Here is a 23,383-nt window from a genome sequence, read left to right as displayed (position 1 = left end):
CATGGAATGTGTCAGTACATGAAATTACAACATAAAACTAATAACAGATAATAAATGTTTATGAACCCGAAAAAGCCAGCCTATAAGTTTAAGTAAACGCACTCAACAATACAATAAGAATCAGCTTAATTTTTCAAGGAACTCCTCGACAGAATAGGACTGACCCATGAGGAAACTCTTCAGTTCCGATTCGAAAGCGTGTGGATTACTGCAAAGATTTTTGAATTCGAGTGGTAGCTTATTGAAAATGGGTGTAGCAGTATACTGCACACCTTTTTGCACAAGAGTTAAGGAAGTCTGATCCAAATGCAGGTTTGATTTCTGCCGAGTATTAACCGAGTGAAAGCCGCTTATTCTTGAGAATAAGCTAATATTGTTAACAATAAATGACAGTAAGGAATATATATATATATATATATATATATATATATATATATATATATATATATATATATTGAGAGGCCAACTTCAAAATACCCAGACTCGTGAACATGGGTCAACAAGAGGTTCGTGAACTTACACCATTTATTGCCCGAACCATTCGTTTCTGAGCCAAATATATCCTTTTAGAATGGGTATAGTTACCCCAAAATGCAATGCCATACGATATAAGCGAATAAAAGTAAGCAACGTAGTCTAATTTTCGTGTCAAACGATCGCTCACTTATGATACCGTTCGAATAGTAAAAATGGCAGTATTGAGTCTTTGAACAAGATCCTGAACGTGGGCTTTCCACGACAGCTTACTATCTATCTGAACACCTAGAAATTTGAACTGTTCAATTTCACTAATCATATGCCTGTTCTGTGAAATGAAAACTTCAGGTTTTCTTGAATTCTGTGATAGAAACTGTAAAAACTGAGTGTTACTGTGATTTAGCGTTAGTTTATTTTCCACAAGCCATGAACTTAGGTAAAGTACTGCACTATTTGAAACCAAGCCAATATTGCACACAACATCCTTTACTACCAAGCTAGTGTCATCAGCAAACAGAAATATTTTCGAGTTACCTGTAATACTAGAGGGCATATCATTTATATAAATGAGGAACAGAAGTGGCCCCAACACTGATCCTTGGGGCACCCTCCACTTGACACTACCCCACTCAGGCCCCACATCACAGCCGTTATCAACATTGTGAATAATGACCTTTCGCTGCCTGTTGGTAAAGTACGAGGTGAATCAATTGAGAGCTACTCCCCGTATTCTGTAATGGTCCAACTTCTGGAGCAATATTCTGCGATAAACACAATCAAATGCCTTAGGTAAATCAAAAAATATGCCAAGCGTTCGAAACTTTTTGTTTAGCCCGTCCAGCACCTCACAGAGAAAAGAGAATATAGCATTTTCAGTTGTTAAACGACTTCTAAAGCCGAACTGTACATCTGATAGCAAATCGTGTGATATGAAATGATCAATTATCATTCAATAACTTTTCTAAAGACTGATGGTATAGAAATAGGTCTAAAATTATCTGCATTATCCCTTTCTCTCTTTTTATAAGGCGCCTTTACTACTGAGTACTTTAATCACTCGAGAAACTGTCCATTCCTAAAGGAAAAATTTAAAAATATGGCTAAATACAGGGCTAACATGTACAGCACAGTACTTTAATATTCTGCTAGACACTCCATCATAACCATGATAGTCTTTAGTCTTCAGTGATCTAATTACTGACTCAATCTCCCTCTTATCTGTATCACAAAGGAGCATTTCAGGCATCAATCTCGGAAAGGCGTTTGTCAAGAAAGTTATATGACTTCGTATAGAAAATAAATTTTTATTTAATTCACCAGCAATGCTCAGAAAATGATTGTTAAATACTGGACATATATCTGATTTATCAGTAACAGAAATATTTTCACTTCGAACTGACTTTATATCTTCAACCTTGTGCTGCTGACCAGACACTTCCTTCACAACTGTCCATATGGTTTTAACTTTATCCTGTGAATTAGCTATTCTATTTGCATACCACATACTCATTGCCTCCCTAATAACATTTTTAAGCACCTTACAATACTGTTTGTAAGGGGCTCCTGTAGCTTGATTGTGACTACTTCTAACATTTTGATATAATTCCCGCTTTGTTCTACAAGATAGCCTTATCCCCCTAGTCATCCACTCAGGCTGTTTATTATTGATAGTACCCCGTTTAGAACGTTCTAACGGAAAGCAATTCTCAAAGAGCATGAGAAATGTGTTAAGGAAAGTATTATATTTGTGATCTATGTTATCGGCACTATAAACATCCTACCACTCTTGTTCCTTGACAAGGTTTAAAAACCTCTCTATTGCTGTTGGATTAACTTTCCTACATAATTTGTAATTAAATAAGACACTGGTTTGAGTATAAAAGTCTTTTAGTGTTAAAATTTGTGTATCATGGTCTGAAAGGCCATTCACGCTTTTACTATTAGAATGTCCATCTAGTAATGAAGAATGAATAAAAATATTGTCTATGACTGTGCTACCGCTCACCTGCACCCTAATTGGAACTCCTTGAGAAGCAGCCAGCTAATCTGTATCCTGGTAAAGGAAGCCTCTGAATTGTCAAATTATTTAAGTGGTTCTCTGATATACCAATAATATCAGTGTCAACATCTATAAGCAGTTCACTAACTTTATCTCTAATACCTCTTATATTTAGATGAAATATGCAAATTCCTTCTCTACTTGGAAGCATTACATCCTCAGAAGGTGAGCCCTTAGTTAGAGGGACTTCATTTAAGCAGGCATCATATCAGCTGACTTCAACCTGCCTGAAAAGGGTGCAGCTCTAACACCAACGACTACAGGAATTTTTCCATGAGTGACCCCATCACCACCACCCACTACACTCACTACTCTGTCACCTATAATCTTAGCCAGCCTCCCCTTCCCGTACCTATTGAGGTGCAGGCCATGCCTAGTGAAACCCAATCTACTGATAGACCCAACTGGCACCATTGAGATATGACCCATGCCCTCTGCCATCAGCGCCCTCCCCAGCCACATGTTACCACGCCCAACAGCCGCATTAAGGTGAGGCCAATCATGATGCTGAAGCAGTTGCACGAAATGCACATTAGTTCCACCAGTTTGAGTAGCTATCTTTACCAGGTCACCACCTACATCATATTCGCCGTTACTATCTAGGCTGTTGCCAGCTCCACCCACTATCACTACCTGATCCTCCTCCATAAAATTCGTACATAGCTCCCCTATGCTGTCAGTCACTTGAGCCAGCCCTGCACTAGGCTTCACAATGCTGGTCATCTGGTACTCACTCCCCAACATTTCCTGCAACTGCTGGCCCACACCTCTACCGTGAGAACTACCGAGCAGCAGAACCTTTTTCTTTCTGCTAGATTTTGCAACTAACCTAGGCCTCCTAATTACTGAGGACTTCTGCATGTTCCCCCTACATCTAGAGCTACCCAAGACTCTTCTCCACTCAACTCTGACAGTTGGTCAAATCTATTGCATACACGCAAAGTATAACTGTCTGAATACCTCCTCTTCCTAGCTGTCTTCTTCCCAACTGCCAGACCACTTCCCCATCTTCTTGTCATTTCCCTGGCATCATGGCCATGGACACCTACCCAGATGGGCTTTAAACAAGGCAGACTGTGTAGCCTTTCAACTCTGCTGTCACCGTTGACTCTCCCCACATGATGCCATCGATGTTGTGATTGAGCAGGTCACTACAACGATCCTTCTTGTGCGGAAAACGCGATCCCTTGTTCTGGCTCTGAGCACTATGCGACTTAACTTCTGAGGTCATCAGTCGCCTAGAACTTAGAACTAATTAATCCTAACCTAAGGACATCGCACACATCCATGCCCGAGGCAGGATTCGAACCTGCGACCGTAGCGGTCGCTCGGCTCCAGACTGTAGCGCCTAGAACCGCACGGCCACTCCGGCCGGCGACCCCTCGTTCTCTAGCGTGTCCCTGGCGAAAGGCAGTCCCTTGGTGGTCACCGGAAGTCGCTGAGGTAATTTAAGGCCGTCGGCTAGCTCTACAGCGACATAAGCGGCACCCTTTCCGAGAGCACCTAATAGCCTTTAAGAGTCTCCGTGCCCGCGTTCGCCTGCTTATAAAACGACGGAAACAGGAGTGTTGGGAGAGGTATGTGACGACCATTGGGGGCCATACGTTACCTTCCCAAGTCTGGACGAAGATGAGACGTCTTTTTGAGTACCAGACCCCAACAAGTGGTCCTGGCGTTAACATCAATGGCGTGCTCTCTACCGACGCAAAAACGATTGCCGAGCACTTTTCTGAGCACTGTGCTCGAGTCTCTGCGTCGGAGAGTTATACCCCCCCCCTCTCCTCCCCCCCTGCCTTTCGCACCCTGAAACGGCGGATGGAAAGGAAAGTCCTCTCGTTCACCATATGCCACAGTGAACCCTATAACGCCCCATTTACAGAGTGGGAGCTCCTCAGCGCCCTTGCACACTTCCCCGACACAGCTCTTGGGCCGGATCGATCCACAGTCAGATGATTAAACATCTCTCGTCTGACTACAAGCGATATCTCCTCGTCCTCCAACCGGATCTGGTGCGATGGCGTCTTTCTGTTGCAATGGCGGGAGAGCATCATCATTTCGGTGCCAAAATCAGGTAAAAACCCGCTTGATGTGGATAGCTATCAGCCCATCAGCCTCACCAACGTTCTCTGTAAGCTGCTGGAACGTATGGTGCGTCTGCCGTTGGGTTGGGTCCTGTTGGCTCCATGTCAGGGTGGCTTCCGCTAGGGTCGCTCTACCACTGATAATCTTGTGTCCCTCGAATCTGCCATCTGAACAGTCTTATACAGACGACAACACCTGGTTGCCGTTTTTTTGGACTTAAGTAAAGCATACTACACGACCTCGCGACATCATATCCTTGCCACATTGTATGAGTGGGGTCTCCGGGGCCCGCTCCCGATTTTTATCCAAAACTCCCTGTCGCTCTGTACATTCCGTGTCCAAGTTGGTGCCTCCCATATTTCCCCTTGTATTCAGGAGAATCGCGTTCCGCAGGACTCCGTATTGGGTGTATATTTCTAATGTCCATTAACCGCCTAGCAGCAGCTGTAGGGCCGTCGGTTTCCTCTTCTCTGTATGCGGATGACTTCTGCATTTCGTATTGCTCCTCCAGTACTGGTGTTGCTGAGCGGCTCCTACAGGAAGCCATTCACAAGGCGCAGTCATGGACTGTAGCCCACAGCTTCCAGTTTTCAGCCGTGAAGTCGTGTGTCATGCACTTCTGTCGGTGTCGTATCGTTCATCTAGAACCAGAACTTTAATGACGATCCACTCACTGTAGTGGAGACATATGGATTCTTAGGACTGGTTTTCGACGTCCGATTGACTTGGCTACCTCACCTTCGTCAGCTTAAGCGGAAATGCTGGCATTACCTCAATGACTTCCGCTGCCTGGGCAACACCAACTGGCGTGTAGATCGCTCTACGCTGCTGCAGCTCTACAGAGCCCTTGTTCTGGCTATGGGAGTCTGGTTTACGGTTCTGCGGCGCCCTCATCGTTGCGCTTACTCGACTCAGTGCGCCACTGTGGCGTTCGCTTAGCGACGGAAGCTTTTAGAACGAGTCCGGTGACCAGTGCACTTGTTGAAGCCACAGTCCCTCCATTGCCGATCCGACGTGCACAACTACTCGCCAGTTATGTTACACACATTCGCAGTTCTCCTAAGCATCTTTTACCACCTCTACTCGAGGTCCATTCTCGTACACGTCCATGGTGTACACCTCCGCCGAAGCTTCGTCTGGACCTTTTGTATGGCCCTAAGGACTTCGTTAATCCCGCCGCTCTCCGCTGTCACTTCCTCTCGATTCTTGGCGTGTTCCGGGGTTCTTAAGTTGTTTACACCGACGGCTCGATGGCTGATGGTAATGTTGGCTTCGCCTGTGTCCACAGAGGCCATATTAAACAGCATTCCTTGCCCGCTGGCTGTAGTGTATTCACTGCAGAGCTTGTGGCCATATCTCGGGCACTTCAGTACATCCGTTCCTCTTCTGGTGAGTCGTTTCTCCTCTGTTCTGAATCCCTGAGGAGCTTACAAGCTATCTACCAGTGATACCCTCGCCATCCTTTGGTAGCGAACATTTAGGAGTCCATCTCTGCCCTGGAATTGTCCAGTCGTTCAGTGGTGTTTGTGTGGACCCCAGGACACGTTGGAATCCCAGGCAACGAACTAGCTGACAGGCTGGCCAAACAGGCTACGCGGAAACCGCTGCTGGAGATGGACATCTCTGAAACTAACCTGCGTTCTGTCTTACGCCACAAGGTTTCTCGGCATTGGGAAACGGAGTGGCATAACAGTATGCACAGTAAACTGCTTGTCGTTAAGAAGACTACGAATGTGTGGAAGTGTTCCCTGTGGGCTTCTAGCAAGGAATCAGTTGTCCTTTGTGGGCTCCGCATTGGCCATATGTGGCTCACACATGGTTACCTCCTCTGTCGCGAGGACCCACCTCAGTGTCGCTGCGGCTCCCAAATAACAGTCGTCCTACTCTTGCTGGACTGCCCACTTTTAACCGCTCTGAGGCGAACTTTTAACTTTCCCAGCACCCTACCTCCGGTGTTGGTCGACAATGCCTCAACAGCAGCTTTAGTTTTAGTTTTATTCGTGAGGGTGGGTTTTATCATTTGATCTGGGTTTTAGCGCATGTCCTTTGTCCCTCTGTGCCCTCCACCCTAGGACTTTTAGGGCGCAAGTTTTAATGTGTTGCAGAGTGGCTGGCTTCTCCTTTTTTGTTCTCATGGTCAGCCAGCCATGGTAATCTGCTTTCTTGTTTTTAATCTCTGTTTCCTGTTTCTTGCGTCTCTATGTGGTTTTCTTGCCCTGTTTTGTCCATTGCAGTGTTTGTTGTCCTTCTGTCGTTCTTCTGGAAAACACTGTCACATTCCAAAACATGAGCTCACGACCTACTGCTTTTACAAGAAAATCATGTGTCTCAAGTGCATGATAGTAGTGTCTTGTAGCTCTCCTGAGTTCAGCGACTCATTCATCATGTGGAGACAACGACTCAGTTTTTCAGATGGACGGAGGAAAGGGCAGGCAGACAAACGTAGAGCGTAGCTGAATGTTTGTGGCCATGGATTCAACTTTCCGTCCAAGACCGTAGCAGCATTTTCATCACCCAAATGTCATCAGCGGGTGTCCTTGATATGTGCGACGATGAGGCGCAAAATCATGTTTTACATTATGTGTTACCAGAAGCTAATGGTATACGAATCAAAGAACATTGTACAATAGGGATCAAGCGAATGAGACAGTGCAGCTGTTTAGATAGTGACCTCGTATTCGGTGGAGTTCGCTCTGTACTGTCATCCTTATTTGAGTTTTCTAAAGTTTTCCTAAATGACTTCAAGGAAAAAGGCCGAGATTATTCGTTCGGCAAGGCCACGGCTGACCATCTGTCCCACCCTCATAGAACGTACTTAGGTATTCTGTGTATATTTACGTTCTGAGTTATTGTGTTTGATTCTATCAGCATGACAATTCCAATGTTGTTGCGAGATGATGCTTCGATGAATAAAAATAAATAAAATAAAAAATAAAAAAACATAAAAAGGGCCTCCGCATATGGTGCGCTTCTTAATAGGCGTAACACGAAATCGTGGGAAGCATGCGATTGGTATTTCATGGGCTCGTCAATGGTTTAATTGAAATATTGATTTTTAAGTAAGCAACGCTTTTATTGTCGTGCACAGATCTACAGTTTGTACTGTATACAAGAGCATTACACAGCAACACCATATTGTTTCCACTGTGCGCCGTTCCTCCTTCTGAATTCGCCCTGTGGGTCGTACTGGTTCAGGACCTTCTGCCACTCATTCGGTCTGTTGTTGGACAGGTACGCCATGAACCTGAACACCTTCAGCTCGTCGTCCGTACAGCTATCGCACCCTTTCTGCAATAGCCGCCACATGGTATCTGTCGACAGTAGATCGGTTACATAATGCATTGTGCACAGATAAAACAGTTACATTTCATTTGTTTTGTAGAAGGTCGTATCCGAAAACTATGGTTGCACATGAATATTAACTATGACTCCGTTGATTGCTACACCAGCCATATCAGACTCATTGTATCACACTATTACATCCACTTGCCTTGTGCCTTGAAATGCGACTTACTCTACATTTTTTGGATAAAATTTGTTTAGTCAAAAATGAGTAACTGGATTTTCATAGCAATAGTGAATACTGAATTTTAAATGCAACTGAAAGACATTGCAAAGAATATGTAAAGTGTACTGGAAAAAGTACATGTAGAGACGACGATCGTCAACAGTGACCGATGAGTGGACATAAACTACATTATTCTTCTAAGAGTTATTTAAAATACACTACTGTTCTCAGAACCACAAAGAAATGTTCGTATTAGTAACGAGTAGCCGTCAAATAAAGATGATGATCCACATAGAAATAAAACGTGGACACGAACTGGAAGATTCAAGTGAAGTTACTTAAGTAATTGTGTGTGTGTGTATGTGTGTGTGTGTGTGTGTGTGTGTGTGTGTGTGTGTGCGTAGAAAGAGGTGTTCATAAGAGAAGCATGATATAAGATGTAAATGGAACCATTTGTTTCGCACAAAACCTTCTTATAAAAACTTCAATATAAATCCATTCAGGACAATACCACCCAACTCACCAGTGAATTAGTTGTATTGTGTACGCAGGTTAACAATAACGTCCCCGTTAACTTTTGATCAGGCGCTACAATTGTCGTACAGCAATGATAATCTTTTTGCAAATGGTTAGAAGGCTGGGTGTAACCTATAAATTATCCTAATTTTAGGGTCTTAAAGGGAACTCTGAGTACTAGCAGTTACATCTTAAAGAATCTTATTCTAAATGACGGTAGTTCGTCAACGGAAAGTATGAGCTTCCTAACTAAAAAGTTATTGAAGAAGTGTGAGAATTTTGGTATAATATCTAAGACGGATTGAAGAATTTGAAGAATAAGTACACAAGATAACGGAGCTAAAGGAGCTCATGCAAGAGTTTTTCTGGTACCTATAAGAGTAATATTTGGAAGTCAGATGTCTGAAACAGAGCATTTTGTGGATCACGAGAAATGGTAGGGAAAAAGAACTAGAAATATTTTATACATTGCCCCATGGAAGGCTGATAAAAAACTGCATGATACGTAAAGTACAAAATAAAAATATTATAGAAAAAATTCGTGAGTAAAGAATCGTGCGGAAACTGCTACCAGAACAAAGCATAAGACAAGTCGAATAACTAATAACTAAGAACACAAACTCGTAAGATAATTCGTTAAATCCATAGGCCGCCTTCACACTCTTTCTTTCGAGATGTCTCTTAACATATGCCATATGAGCTTAGCTTTATAGAATTCAAGAACGCTTGAAATACAGATCATCAGGTTATTAACAAGATGAAGTTCGAAAGTAATCCACCCACAACACGGACTTGCCCTAGCACTTTGGCTAATATAATGGGTGTGAGCAGGAAATTATAATTTTCCATTCTTCCATCATTGAAAATTTTTAGTGTTATTGTAGAATGTGCAAAGCACCAAGTGAAACCACAATGCTCGTATCGAAACCCAAGATCATAGACGTTCAAATAACGTGGGAACAATGACTTTTAAAACAAACACTCCGAGCGAGGTGGCGAAGTGGTTAGCACACTGGTCTCGCTTCGGGGGAACAACGGTTTAAATGCCCGTCCGGCCATCATGATTTAGGCCTGCCGAAAGAGGACAATACTGGTGCACGTACAAGTGTGTTTCGGAGCACATCGTTCGTCGTACATTGCTGAACAAGGAGCTCCGCAACAGATCACCCCTACATGTTCACATATTGACCCAACGACGTCAATTACGATTGCAGTGGGCACGGTACCATCGGGATTCCGCAGTCGATCAACGGAAACGTGTGAGTTCTTCGAGTGAATAGCATTTTCGCTACAGTAGGTCGACGGACGCCTCTGCAAACGCCGTCATCGAGGTGAACGGCATCTCGAAACGTGTAGTGTGCCACGGACGCAGGCTGGTGGAACAGGTATTATGCTATGCGAGATATTCTGCTGCTCTTTCATGGAACGCCGGCCGGAGTGGCCGTGCGGTTCTAGGCGTTACAGTCTGGAACCGAGCGACCGCTAAGGTCGCAGGTTCGAATCCTGCCTCGGGCATGGATGTGTGTGATGTCCTTAGGTTAATTAGGTTTAATTAGTTCTAAGTTCTAGGCGACTGATGACCTCAGAAGTTAAGCTGCATAGTGCTCAGAGCCATTTGAACCATTTTTTCATGGAACCTTTGGCGGTAATCGAAGACACGCTGACATCTGCGAACCGCCTGCATCCCTTCAGGCTTGATGTCTTTTCCGATGGCGATGCCACCTTTCAGCGGGATAACTGTCCGTGTCTCGGAGCCACAACCTTGTTACAGTGGTTTGAGGAGCATTATAGCGAATTCTCGATATCTCTGCGACCAGATTCTCCTGATGCAATTCCTAGGGGAAATCTCACCAATGCATTGCTCAAAAATAGTTATTCGTTCGCTGAGGTGAAAAAAGCGTTAACGCTACCGCGTAGAAATCACAGGGATGCTCAAGCACGAGTGAAATCGATAATTTTCCTGTCCTTCATTAAGGACGTTACTGAACGCATAGGAAAAATGTTGGAAAAGCGGAATATCGCGGTAATATACAAGCCGACCCGGAAGATACAAAATGGCCTAAAATCGGCTAAGGATGCTTGCCAATCGCTGGAATAACCAGGAATTTATAGGATTCCGCGTAGATGTGGGGAAGCGTACATGGGTATTACAAAAAGAATGGTCAAAAAACGATTAGAAGAGCACAAAACAGTTGTAGAAGCGGGGAGAGTGACAGATCAGCTTTTGCGGAACATGCTTTTCAACCAGTAGAACACCACATTCATTTTGATAGGATTCAAGTACTGACACGCACAAACGGATACCACGAAAGGTTTTACGGAGAGGCCAAAGAGATTGTAAAGCACCCGGAATTTTAATAGGAAGAGGGAGTGAAACTGAATGACACCTGGATTTCGGTGCTGAAGAAGATGAGTACCAGTCTTCCACCATGGTGTGGCAGCAACGGAGGACGACGGCTACTGCCAACGGCCAATTTCAGTCGCGTTTCCAGAAGATGTGACGTCACGCCACTGCGTGGAAGCATGCGGAAGCGGAATTTCGCTGTTGTCAGTAGCGCGCCATGATGCGAATCGAACATTCAAAGTAGCTACGATCCCTCTTGATAATTTTCTCCGCGGATGGGGACGAAACGTTGGGTTTTAAGATGAAATCCATTCGGCCACGCTATAATAACGCAGAACATATTATTAATTGTTAATCCTGTGGAACCTGTCTGGGTCGCTATAGTGCGCCACCACCGCTTACGAAAATCAGCGGCCCATTACTTATGAGAATTACATGACTTGTGCGTAGACATCTAATGCCGCATAGACCCGCAAACCTACCAACAGTCTGTCGTATCCCTGATAACGAGAATCAGTGATGTATTTCGTTCCAAAGACGGGCGAAAAAGCTACTAAGCAAGTGCTCATTATGTTTCGGCTCATCAATGTATGATTCCTACTAGTTTATCGGCAATGAAGAGATTGAAATAATATATGAAGAGATAACAGAAATCACACAGATCATTAAAGAAAACGAAAAATTTTCTAGAACGAATTGTGACTGGATTACAGCGTATCCCTCATATTATTCAATCTAAATTTTGTACTAGTAGTAAAGAAAATCAAAGATAAATCGGGAAGGGAAAATAAAGTTTAGTGAGAAGAAATATAAACTTTAGGGTTTGCTGGTGACATTGTGGTTCTACAGCGGACTTATATCAAAAATGGTTCAAATGGCTCTGAGCACTATGGGACTCAACTGCTGTGGTCATAAGTCCCCTAGAACTTAGAACTACTTAAACCTAACTAACCTAAGGACAGCACACAACATCCAGCCATCACGAGGCAGAGAAAATCCCTGACCCCGCCGGGAATCGAACCCGGGAACCCGGGCGTGGGAAGCGAGAACGCTACCGCACGACCACGAGATGCGGGCAGGACTTATATCAGTTGACCGGAATGAACAGTATGTTGAAAAGAAGTTATGTAAAACAAGGCTAATGGAGTTTAGGCGAATTAAAGCAGGTGATGCTGAGGGAATTAGATTAGCAAACGTGATACTAAAAGTAGTGGATGAGTTTTGATGTTTTGGGCAGTAAAACAACTGAAGAGGGCAATACAGTGAAGATATGAAAAACAGACTGACAGTAGCAGCAAGGCGTTTGTATGTTAATGCACAGCATCAGTTTAAGCGTTAGAAAGTCTTTTCATAAAGTATTTGTCTCAAACATAGCTTTACTGTGTGTGAAACGTGAACCACAAACACTGCAGGCAAGAAGAGAATAAAAGTTTTTCAAATGTGGTACTACAGAGGAATTCTGAATATTAAATGGGTAGATTGGATAACTAATGACAGGCACGGAATCGAATTGGAGAAAAAAAAGACATTAATGGCACATATTGACTAAACGAAGGGATCTACTGATACATCACATCCTAAACGCATGCAGGCATTTGATTGTGGACGGACGTGTGGGAAGTAATATTTGTGGAAGTTCCGAATATAGCAAGAGGGTTGAAATAAATGTAGGTTACAGTAGCTACATTGAGATAAAGAAATTTGCACAGTATAGACCATGGTAAAGACCTGCACCAGTTTTCGAACTGAGGTCCACAATAGATCAATATAGAGGGTGAAAAGTATTTAAACGGACAAGCTCTGGGAGGTTGTAGGGGACATCAAAACAAATACTTTTCCCTAATGTCATTTTTTCCTATGAGGAGTATTTAAACTGGTAGAGGAAGATTTCTCTGGTCGCAAATTAATTTAACCAACAAACACTTTTCCATTTTTTTATGACCAAGAGACAACACATTAACACAACCAAATTTCAGTTCCTCTTCTGATGCAACAGGAGCTGCGTAAACAGGGTTGCGCATCTAGCCCCAGACAAAAAAGTCCAGAGGGGACATGTCTGGGGATCGAGCAGGCCGTGGTACAGGACCACCTCTGCCAATCCACATTTCTGGAAACCGTCGGTTCAGGAATCGACGCACACGACGACTGAAATGTGCCGGCGCCCGTCATGTTGGTGCCACATGCGTTGTCTTGTAGGGAGCGGGACGTCTTCCAGTAATTCTGGCAATGCTCTGGCGAGAAAATTGTAATAGTGCCTGCCATTTAACGGCCTAGGTAGCAGATACGGCTCAATTAAACAGTCCCCAACAACACCGACCCACACATTAACGAAGAACCGCACTGATTGAAGGATCCCGCTCCACATGCTGCAAGACAGCTTCCTTAAATTGCAGCGTTCTTACCGTGCGACGGTGTCCCTGTCCAGGTAATCTGCTAAATGACCCGGTCTCACGCAGACGTTGGTACACAGCAGCAAAGGTCGTATGATGCAGGATGCGGCGATTAGGATATTGTTGTTGATGAACCCGCTGTGCAGCTCGTCCGTTGTGGTGGGCTACGTAGTACGCACGAACCATATCAGCGTACTCACTCCAGGTGTATCGCTCCATTAGTAAACAGAGACAATGCACTACTACACTGGTGGACAGCAGTTGCCCACAACTGAAGATCGTAATACGGCGTCTAACAACTGACGAGCGTAATACGGCCTCCACCGGTTTAAATAATCCTCCTAGGAAAAAATGATATTAGGGAAAAATAGTTGTTTTGATATCCCCTACATCCTCCCAGAGTTTGTCGGTTTAAATACTTTTCACCCCGTATAGGGCAGTTGCAGAATAAAAGAGAACTCACATTTAATGGTGACTGTGTTGGAGCCGCAGACTTGGTAGTCATCACTGCCAAAGATGCAGCGCATGGTGTCCTGGAAGGCGGCCTCGTCCCGCATCGGAGAGTCAACGTCGAGCACCGTCGGGGCGGCGAAACTGGCGGAGACCACCTCCGCGCAGACTGCGAGCAGAGCGGCTGCGAAGGCCAAGGCGATGTCAAGACGCGCCATCGTGACCGCTGTCTGAGCGGGCCAGGGGTCCGCGTCTCTTATAGTGGCCACCAGGCGTCCTTGAGGAGCGGTCTCAGGCTGACGTAGCAAGGAGCGCGGGAGGAGGCGGAACGAATGTAGCACCCCGGCTTCCTGTCGCAGAGCTCGTAATTGCTGTGCTTCTTCTTGCGTCAAAGAAACGTTGCCGACATGATATGTTAATCATAGTCCGTTGCTACCTCTGACCACTCCGGACAGCATGAGCTGTTATCTGTGTTGCAAACGGACGAGACTGTAGTAGAACTATAGAAAACCTGTACACTTATCGTAAGTGACGTGGTAAATTCAGCAGGACATTTGCCACTCCGGACATCTGCCACGATTTTACCTGCTCCGAAGGGTTGGGTCCCTTGCCCCCCCGCCCCCCCCCTCCTCCTCCTCCTCACCCGCATTTAGTAACTTCACTTTAGTGGCACTGGTATTAGTAACATTACCGTCGCTGTCGCGCAGTAAAGGTACTTACTGAGCCTTTCCGCTGGTTTACTTAACATAGGACCAGAATCTCTGGATTTTCCGTCACATTTCTTGAGAGAGTTTCGTTGTGGAAACTATTACAAGCATCTCGCATTGAAATCCGCACCAAAGTTCGAGCCTCAGTAAAACTTCGCCAATCTTGGAGATTTTGCGTTCGTCTAAATTCTACGTTCCTTTTTCCGTGCTCCTGCAGCAGCTTTCTGTCGTGTTATGTGTACCACGGGGGATCAGTTCCGTCTCTTATTAATTTATTTGGTATGAATCTCTCGAGAGCTGTTGATACTATTTCTTTGAACGTAAGCCACAAATGGTTCAAATGGCTCTGAGCACTATGGGACTCAACATCTGTGGTCATAAGTCCCCTAGAACTTAGAACTACTTAAACCTAACTAACCTAAGGACATCACACATATCCATGCCCGAGGCAGGATTCGAACCTGCGACCGTAGCAGTCGCGCGCGTAAGCGACATATGGTGTTCACTTACATAGTTTAGAAGGATTGGAGACTGTCTCTTAGAAAGACGTCAACCGAATTTTTAGCTGCTTTTATAAATAGATATATTTCGCGTTTAGGTTTGGTGAATTTCTTTGTTACGGAATTGAGCCTCGCTACGACTGTGTGTTCACTAATCCCTGTATCCGTCGTGATGCTCAGGATTATTTGTGGCTATGAGATCAAGTGTGTTTTCGTAACCATTTGCAATTTGAATGGCCTCGTGAACTGATTGTTCAAAAAAATTTTAAAAAAGCATTTAGAACAATTGTGGAAGTTGTTTTCTATCTACAATACGGTCTGAAAATGTATTTTTGTCAACATACGGAAGGTAGATTGAAGTCACTGCCAACTATAATTGTATGAGTAGGGTACCTATTTGTGATAAGACTCAAATTTTCTTCGTACTGTTCAGCAACTGCTCCATCTGAGACCGGGGGTCGGTAAAAGGAGACAGTTATTAATTTATTCCGGTTCTCGAATATAACCTCTACCCATACGGGAACTATCTGCTTCAACGTCGCTTGTGAGCTCGAACACACATTACATTATTTTTCCTTAAGTTGTGCTTCTTGTTTCTGTTGTAGAGCAAACCATTACAATTACAGCTTTTCCCTCCCAAATCTAGGATGCTTTCTCTGTGACACTGTAAATACCAGAGCTAAACAATGTAGAACAACAACGTACCTTAGAAACATAGCATTCTGTATTACTTCATTTCCTTATTTCTAACATTCTACAATTGTACGTCGACTTTAGATGACATATCACTCATAGATGTCCTTATCTCTATTTAGTGAACGTATTTTCAGTCATGTTTTGAACATTGTCCCGCTACACTTTATTAACTAATGTTTCGCCTCAAGGGATATCGGATTTTAGAGAGTATATTAATATGGAGTACGTCGTTCTTCTTTTCAAACATTCACATACCCATTTCTTCTTTCCTTATTGTATTTTGGGCATGCAGTTGTATTAATTGAAGTAGGCACAAATGCAATGATCAAAAAGAAATGATTAGCGCACTTTCGCATTCTCTTTACATCGTTCCTTTCTTGTTGCTCCCATGGCGATGGAGTGTTTCTATCGCAATCAGTAAGCGTGAAAGGAAGCTACCGTACAGACAGAGGGATCTATATTTATACCTGGAAGGACTAATTACATACTGACATAATCGTCGGTATTGCTTTCGTTTCCCAAAAGTTATAAATATTTCAATTTCGGAAAAGAAGCTCTGTATTTCGCCAAGATGTCGAAGAAGAAGGTCCCTTACGTACTGGTTGTATCGAGTAAGACGTGGAGACGGTGGATAGAAAACGGACAGAAGAAGTACGAGGAAGGGCGTCCCTTACCTGAGGAATCGCTACTCAAGCTACTTGGCGAAGGGGCAAGTGTGGCAAATGTCCGGCGTGGCAAATGTCCGGCGTGGCAAATGCCCGGCGTGGCAAATGTCCGGCATTCCAGTAGAACTACAGAAAACCTGTACACTTATCGTAAGTGACGTGGTAAACTCAGCAGGTAAGAATTGGAGACCGCTAACGCAGCGTTCGGATTAGAAAGAGTATAAGACAGGGATGTAGACTTTCGCTCCTATTGCTCAGTATACACATCGAAGAACTAACGGTGGAAAGAAAAGAAAGAGTCATGCGTGGGATAAAAATTTATGGCGGAATAATGACAATACCACATATGATCGTGGTGGCTTATGGCCAAGAGAGGAAAAAAATTACTTTTGTCAGGAATTGACAGCATACTAAAAATTCTTTTTCTTTTAGGACTGCTCCTCCTGTCGTATTTTTCTTTTTTAATTCGGTGACAGAATTCAACGGACAGCAGACATATACTCAAAGCCACAAAAATACGTAACTTTAATAGTATATACTCTGAGGTGACAAAAGTCATGGTGTACCTCCTAATATCGTGCCGGAACAAGAATGGGGTGCCGCAAGGTTCGGTCTTGGGTCCTCCGCTGTTCTTAATATATATTAATGATTTGCCATTCTATATTCACGAAGATGCAAAGCTGGTACTTTTTGTCGGTGATACAAGTATAGCTATCATACCCAACAGACAGGAATTAACTGGTGAAATTGTAAACGATGTTTTTCAGAAAATCATTAAGTGGTTCTCTGCAAATGGGCTCTCATTAAACTTTGACAAAACACAGTGCATACAGTTCCACACAGTAAATGGAATGACACCATTAATAAATATAGACTTCGATCAGAAATCGGTAGCTAAGGTAGAATATTCAAAAATTCTAGGTGTATGCATTGATGAGGGGTTGAACTGGAAAAAACACACTGAAGATCTGCTGAAACGCTTGAGTTCAGCTACTTATGCTATTAGGGTCATAACAAATTTTGGCGATATACGTCTCAGTAAATTAGCTTACTACGCCTATTTTCATTCTCTGCTTTCCTATTGCATCATATTCTGGGGTAACTCATCATTGAGTAAAAGAGTGTTCATTGCACAAAAGCGTGTAATCAGAATAATTGCTGGAGCTCATCCAAGATCATCCTGCAGACACTTATTTAAAGAGATAGAGATCTTCACTGTAGCCTCACTATATAATCACTTATGAAATTTGTTATTAAGAATCCGAACGAATTCAAAAGTAATAGCAGTGTACATGGCTGCAACAGCAGCAGAAAGGATGATCTTCACTACTCAAGGTTAAATCTAACTTTGTCTCAGAAGCGGGTAAATTATGCTGCCACAAAAGTCTTTGGTCACTTACCTAATAACATCAAAAGTCTGACAGATAGCCATATAGCATTTAAAAGGAAATTAAAAGAATTTCTTAATGGCAACTCCTTCTACTCATTGGATGAATTTTTGGATATAGTAGGTGGGTACTTTCTTCCACAAAAAAAGAAAAATGAAATAAAATAAATAAATAAATTAAGAATATTAAGTGTCATGCAATATTTTGTGTAATTTAATATCTTGTATAGGCACCTTTATTAACCTGACACGTTCCACATCATTTCGAAATGTCGTATTCATGATCTATGGAACAAGTACTAATCTAATCTAATCTCTAATCTACTCCTTTTGCCCAGCGTAGGACGGCAACTCGACGTAGCACAAGTCGTTGGAAGTTCCCTGCAGAAATACTGAGCCATGCTGCGTCTACGACCGTCCGTAATTGCGAAAGTGTTGCCTGTGCAATATTTTGTGAGCGAATTGACCACTCGATTATGTCCCATAAACGTTCGATGGGATTCATATCGGGCGATCTGGGTGGCCTAATCATTCACTCGAACTGTCTTCACTCGAACTGTCCAGAATATTCTTCAAACCAGTTTGATGGCGCCTTGTCGTCCATAAAAAATGGATCTTTGTTTGGGAACACGAAGTCCACGAATGGCTGCACATGTTCTCCAAGCAGCCGAACAGAATCATTTCCACGGCCATCAAGAGCTTGACAAATGGTTCAAATGGCTCTGAGCACTATGGGACTTAACATCTACGGTCATCAGTCCCCTAGAACTTAGAACTACTTAAACCTAACTAACCTAAGGACAGCACACAACACACAGCCATCACGAGGTAGAGAAAATCCCTGACCCCGCCGGGAATCGAACCCGGGAACCCGGGCGTGGCAAGCGAGAACGCTACCGCACGACCACGAGATGCGGGCAACAGCTTGACAATTTCGGTCCAAGGCTTCATGGCGTCTGGGCCACACTGTAACCCTACCATCAGCTCTTACCAACTGAAATCGGGACTCATCTGGCCAAGCCACGATTTCTCAGTCGTCTAGGGTCCAATAGATTTGGTCGCGAGCCGAGGGGAGGCGCTGTAGCGATGTCGTGCTGTTAGCAACGACACTCGCGTTGGTCTTCTGCTGCCATAGCGCATCAACGCCAAATCTCGCCGCAATGTACTAACGGATACGTTCGTCCTACGTCCCACATTAATTTCTGCTGTTATTTCACGCAATGTTGCTTGTCTGTTAATACTGACTACCCAAACGCCGCTTCATTGTGCTCTCCGTGGTGAGAGGTGATGCCGGAAATTTGGCGTTCTTTGCACACTCTTGACACTGTGTATCTCGGAATATCGAATTCCCTAACGATTCCCGAAATGGAGCGTCCCATGCGTCTAGCTCCGACTACCATTCCGCATTCAAAGTCTGTTAATTCCCATCGTGCCGCCATACTCTCGTTGAACACCTTTTCACGTGAATCACTTGAGCCCAAATGACAGCTACGCCAACGCAATGCCCTTTTATACCTTGTGTACGCGATGCTACCGCCATCTGTGTATTTGCATATCGCTGTCCAGTAACTTCCGTCACAGATTCAGCCAATGAAGTTTTTAATGTCTTACACCCACCTAAAAAATCTTATTTTTGTCTTTGGCGTATTTGATGTTCTCTAGGTAGAGCGAGTTGTTAAGGGTAATGACTCTCTGTAGAGTCACCAACTTATCATCCAAGCACGAGGCGAGCTAATAAGTGGGGCAGAGGGCTCCACGCTGTGAATATCTGGAAGGGGATCACGATTTCCGACATTTGATTTACAACTGAGGGAAACCTCCTTAAAATCTTGGCAAGAGCTGCGGGATGGGAACTGTTTCTAATTTAGTTCTAGAACAATATGTCTCAGACGTAAACTTACGAAGCCTGGTTTATGTGAAATGGTATTTGACTGTGTGCATGCGCAGTGAAGTCGCTGACCTTCGTATTACGTGCGGTACACCTTTTGCTCTTTAAACATACATGATCCAAAATGGGCAAGTAACTATCATAACCGTTCGTTTTATTTCGTCTACAAGAATTCACGTAAATAATTACCTTCATGCATAAAAAAGAAGTTTTTATACTGAAAACAACCGTTTGATATGCTATGAACTGTTATATGATACAATTTCGTTCACACCGCTGTTTCTTGACAATGTTTTCGGTGACCATAGATGTATGCTGGGAGCTGCTCCTCCCCGTTCACGTTCAGGAACGCCAGCTCTACTAATATTACAGCTCGTTAGTTTTAGTACTCTAACTAAATGGCGTAGTAAGTGGTAGGACTATCGGTAGTACTGGTAGCATTGTTCAGGAAGGAAACGTAAATGGCTATGTAAAAGACAAACTGGGAGTCGATGTTTGTTTCGCACATAATTAGAACTGCACATCGTTCAGTGATGGTCCAGTGTGTGTTTTATATCCTTACAGAAAATAAATTGCATTTTATAAGTAATAAAACTTAGTTGATGGCGTAATTTCTGCGGTTTTATGCAACCAAACCAAGTACCTTCTGATGCGAGATCAGTTGACATGCACAAACATACAAAATGTATATAACTGTTGTTGTTAATTTAGGCTCAATAGAACATTCTTCATCATAGTCAAAGATAAGAGTTTCCTGTTATTAACTATATATGCGGAAGTTGTCTACGAATTACAGAAACACGTTTTATATAACTTCGACGAAATATTGATGCGATGTTTGACATATTTTTGTTTTGCGTTTTTTTGTACGAGGGCAGTTCAATAAGTAATGCAACACATTTTTTTCTGAAACAGGGGTTGTTTTATTCAGCATTGAAATACACCAGGTTATTCCCCAATCTTTTAGCTACACAACACTATTTTTCAACGTAATCTCCATTCAATGCTACGGCCTTACGCCACCTTGAAATGAGGGCCTGTATGCCTGCACGGTACCATTCCACTGGTCGATGTCGGAGCCAACGTCGTACTGCATCAATAACTTCTTCATCATCCGCGTAGTGCGTCCCAAGGATTGCGTCCTTCATTGGGCCAAACATATGGAAATCCGACGGTGCGAGATCGGGGCTGTAGGGTGCATGAGGAAGAACAGTCCACTGAAGTTTTGTGAGCTCCTCTCGGGTGCGAAGACTTGTGTGAGGTCTTGCGTTGTCATGAAGAAGGAGAAGTTCGTTCTGAATTTTGAGCCTACGAACACGCTGAAGTCGTTTCTTCAATTTCTGAAGAGTAGCACAATACACTTCAGAGTTGATCGTTTGACCATGGAGAAGGACATCGAACAGAATAACCCCGTCAGCGTCCCAGAAGACTGTAACCATGACTTTACCGGCTGAGGGTATGGCTTTAAACTTTTTCTTGGTAGGGGAGTGGGTGTGGCGCCACTCCATTGATTGCCGTTTTGTTTCAGGTTCGAAGTGATGAACCCATGTTTCATCGCCTGTAACAATCTTTGACAAGAAATTGTCACCCTCAGCCACATGACGAGCAAGCAATTCCGCACAGATGGTTCTCCTTTGCTCTTTATGGTGTTCGGTTAGACAACGAGGGACCCAGCGGGAACAAACCTTTGAATATCCCAACTGGTGAACAATTGTGACAGCACTACCAACAGAGATGTCAAGTTGAGCACTGAGTTGTTTGATGGTGATCCGTCGATCATCTCGAACGAGTGTGTTCGCACGCTCCGCCGTTGCAGGAGTCACAGCTGTGCACGGCCGGCCCGCACGCGGGAGATCAGACAGTCTTGCTTGACCTTGCGGCGATGATGACACACGCTTTGCCCAACGACTCACCGTGCTTATGTCCACTGCCAGATCACCGTAGACATTCTGCAAGCGCCTATGAATATCTGAGATGCCCTGGTTTTCCGCCAAAAGAAACTCGATCACTGCCCGTTGTTTGCAACGCACATCCGCTACAGACGCCATTTTAACAGCTCCGTACAGCGCTGCCACCTGTCGGAAGTCAATGAAACTATACGAGACGAAGCGGGAATGTTTGAAGATATTCCACAAGAAATTTCCGGTTTTTTCAAGCAAAATTGGCCGAGAAAAAAAATGTGTTGCATTACTTATTGAACTGCCCTCGTATAACATCGACGAAACATTGTAGCAATGTTTGATATACAGGTATTTTGGTCTTGCGTTTTCTTTTATTTTATCTTTTTTGAGGAAGCTGCGTTTTCTCGCGTTATATGATAGATCTGTATTGTTTTCTTTATTTTCACTATTACATCTCTTTGTTTCACGTCACAAATCAACAATATTCGAATTAAACCTAAATTAAACAATGATAAAAATACTGCTTATTTTTAAGCAACAGACAGGAGGATAACTACGTATAAAAAATGTTTCGTATGTTATATGGCTGTTTGTACTTCCTCGCTCAGTTTCTAGGGGATTCTAGTAAGATACTGATCGCATACGTAAAGAAAGCGCTCGTTGTGAGATAACGCCCAATTCGTTTGCAACACACCTGTTGCACAGGTAATGCGTGTGCAACCTTAACTGACCAGATATACCAGGAAAATACTTAGTACGCTTACTTACGATGGTATACGGTAGTTTTACAGCTCTACATCTGACGCTACAAACTACGGATCGCTGCTGTACAGTAGTTCTTAGAAATCATTTACACGTACACGCAGAACAGTTACGTATATAGGGTATCCCAAACAACACGGACAAACCTTAGGAACGATTTCCATTTACAGAAATAAGTTAAATTGTGCTGTACATATGGGCACTAAAATGTGTACCTTAAGAGATATGAGTACTTTCTCATCTTCGGTACTATGAAATACACATACATTCTATTGCAAGATCTTCGCTATCCATATCTTAGAGAGAAAAAAAAGGCTAGTACACAAGGAGTCTACAATGCATATCCTAAGAGCTGTGAGCACTTGCCCACCTCTTCCCCAGTGTGAAACTCATCTCTTCTACTGAAAAAATTGCCATAGTTCTTAAGATACACATTTTAGAGCCCATGCCGGTCACTGTGGCTGATCGATTCTAGGCGCTTCAGTCCGGAACCGCCTGCTGCTACGGTCGCAGGTTCAAATCCTGCCTCGGGCATGAATGTGTGTGATGTCCTTAGGTGAGTTAGGTTTAAGTAGTAGTAAGTCTAGGGGACTAATGACCTCAGATATTAAATCCCATAGTGCTTAGAGTCATTTGAACCATTTAGAGCCCACGTTTATTGAGCTGGTGTGTTTCTGGCGCCAGTTTCCATCGATTGTCATTTTGATCTTTGAGTCGACTTCGATGCTTACTTGTCGTCTTCATATCTTTGGTGGCGGGATTTAATGGCAGCGCGTGCGCTCTGCCAGAGGCGGGTGCGGGTATCCGCGGTCTGAGGTGGAGTGACGTCAGACTGTGTATGTATGTAGCCAACACCGACTCAAAGGAAGGCCCCGGCGCTTGTTGGTGACGTCACGTCAGCTAGGCACGGCGAACGCCAGGTCTGTTGCAGACAGAAACGCCTGGGCGTGCTTATCACTATAAATCTCTTATTTTTGGACAAAATTTGTTTTGGATTCTGCAGTTTTATTTAGATGAACGATTTTCTTACTATCATAAAGCTACAAATCAA

At 43.6% G+C, this 23,383-nt stretch overlaps 1 protein-coding gene across 1 annotated transcript; it reads right to left on the bottom strand.

Annotated features, from left to right (window-relative positions):
• Positions 1-7,670: 7,670 nt before the first annotated feature.
• LOC126262555 (allergen Tha p 1-like) lies at positions 7,671-14,070 on the bottom strand. Its single transcript, XM_049959250.1, has 2 exons — positions 13,840-14,070; positions 7,671-7,929 (listed from the first exon to the last, which is right to left on the bottom strand). Exons 1-2 carry the CDS (start codon positions 14,042-14,044, stop codon positions 7,736-7,738), a joined length of 399 nt encoding a protein of 132 aa, XP_049815207.1. The 5' UTR covers positions 14,045-14,070; the 3' UTR covers positions 7,671-7,735.
• Positions 14,071-23,383: the final 9,313 nt, after the last annotated feature.

Source organism: Schistocerca nitens, chromosome 6, assembly GCF_023898315.1.
Source record: "Schistocerca nitens isolate TAMUIC-IGC-003100 chromosome 6, iqSchNite1.1, whole genome shotgun sequence".
Lineage (NCBI taxonomy): Eukaryota > Metazoa > Arthropoda > Insecta > Orthoptera > Acrididae > Schistocerca > Schistocerca nitens.
The sequence above is the reverse complement of the archived record's forward strand: the minus strand, read 5'-3'. Positions and strand labels throughout refer to the sequence as shown.

Excerpts from the sequence above, each read along its gene's own strand:
- LOC126262555 (XM_049959250.1), bottom strand. The coding sequence starts at position 14,044 with ATGGCGCGTCTTGACATCGCCTTGGCCTTCGCAGCCGCTCTGCTCGCA. Across the intron at positions 7,930-13,839 it reads CAACACAGTCACCATTAAAT|ATACCATGTGGCGGCTATTG; the intron begins GTGAGTTCTCTT and ends TACTGTCGACAG.